The sequence below is a fragment of the Sphaeroforma arctica genome (assembly GCF_001186125.1).
Source record: "Sphaeroforma arctica JP610 unplaced genomic scaffold supercont1.7426, whole genome shotgun sequence".
Classification (NCBI taxonomy): domain Eukaryota; class Ichthyosporea; order Ichthyophonida; genus Sphaeroforma; species Sphaeroforma arctica.
Genome location: NW_014033132.1, coordinates 1 through 1,429, shown reverse-complemented (window position 1 = coordinate 1,429; position 1,429 = coordinate 1). Strand labels below are relative to the sequence as shown.

The following is a 1,429-nucleotide window of genomic DNA, read 5'->3' as shown; positions in this document are numbered from 1 at the left end:
ATTTATCGTAGTCATATGTTTGTATCCTATGTGCAAACTTCGTCGCCAAATGTGAAATTGTGATTGATAATTTCGGGTTAATTTAAGTCTTTGCTCTTACCTTCCTTTTAACCGTAGCCAAATGCTGCCATCGTATTTACATTTGCGATTGATATTGTGTGAGTGAACAGTTAAGAGTCTCACATTGTTTTATTCATAGCTATATGTGGCATGTCTGTATATAAGTTTGGGGCAAATGTGGGCGTAAGTTTGGGTCAAGTGTGGGCGTATGTGCTATATGTTGCATGTCTGTGTATAAGTTTGGGGCAAATGTGGGCGTAAGTTTGGGTCAAGTGTGGGCGTATGTGCTATATGTTGCATGCCTGTGTATAAGTTTGGGGCAAATGTGGGCGTAAGTTTGGGTCCAGTGTGGGCGTATGTGCTATATGTGGCATGTCTGTGTATAAGTTTGGGGCAAATGTGGGCGTAAGTTTGGGTCCAGTGTGGGCGTATGTGCCGATGACTCCTCCAGAAGTTTGTTTCTGATCTCACACAGATAATCTCTACCACTCACGGCCGCATACACACCACTTGATATATTATAGATACTGGGATAGTGTAGTACAGTAGTTGCCCAATGGTTGATAATAAACAGTCACTTGCTATATCAAAGATAGTAGGATAGTATAGCACAGTACTTGCCCAACGGTTGATAATAAACAGAGTCACTTGCTATATCAAAGATACTAGGAGAGTATAATACAGTACTTGCCCGACGGTTGGTAATAAACAGTCACTTGCTATGTTATAGATACTAGGATAGTATAGCATAGTACTTGCCCAACGGTTGTCAATAAACAGAGTCACTTGCTAGAGCAAAGATACGAGGAGAGTATAGTACAGTACTTGCTCAACGATTGAAATTTCACAGTTATAACCCAGTTGGCTATGTGCTTAGTAACTGCGTATGTATTCGGCAAGTGTGAATGAGTGGTTCTTGCAGACCAGCTCATATACTGTACATATCACATACAGGCAGCGGGTAGCTCATATACTGTACATATCACATACAGGCAGCGGGTAGCTCATATACTGTACATATCACATACAGGCAGCGGGTAGCTCATATACTGTACATATCACATACAGGCAGCGGGTAGCTCATATACTGTACATATCGCATACAGGCAGCGGGTAGCTCATATACTGTACATATCATATACAGGCGGCGGGTAGAGACACGACTGCCCTGGCGTTGAACTGGACGGTCTACTCACTGTGCAACACACCCGATGCCAAGAACGCCTTCTTCAAAGAGGTGGACAATGTCATGGGCGACAAGAACATCAGCTATGCTATTGGTAAGTCAAATGATTGTGGATATAGGTATATATACACAAACACACACAGACACACATATGTAAAATATATGTATATACAAACACGCACA

The 1,429-nt window shown here is 42.1% G+C and overlaps 1 protein-coding gene across 1 annotated transcript; it reads left to right on the top strand.

Annotated features, from left to right (window-relative positions):
- Window positions 1-210: 210 nt before the first annotated feature.
- On the top strand, window positions 211-1,340 carry SARC_16132 (hypothetical protein; the record flags this gene model as incomplete). The annotated part of the gene is made up of 2 exons (XM_014289758.1): window positions 211-243; window positions 1,205-1,340. Coding segments are annotated over 2 exons (169 nt in total), but the record flags the coding sequence as incomplete, so codon positions are not given.
- Window positions 1,341-1,429: the final 89 nt, after the last annotated feature.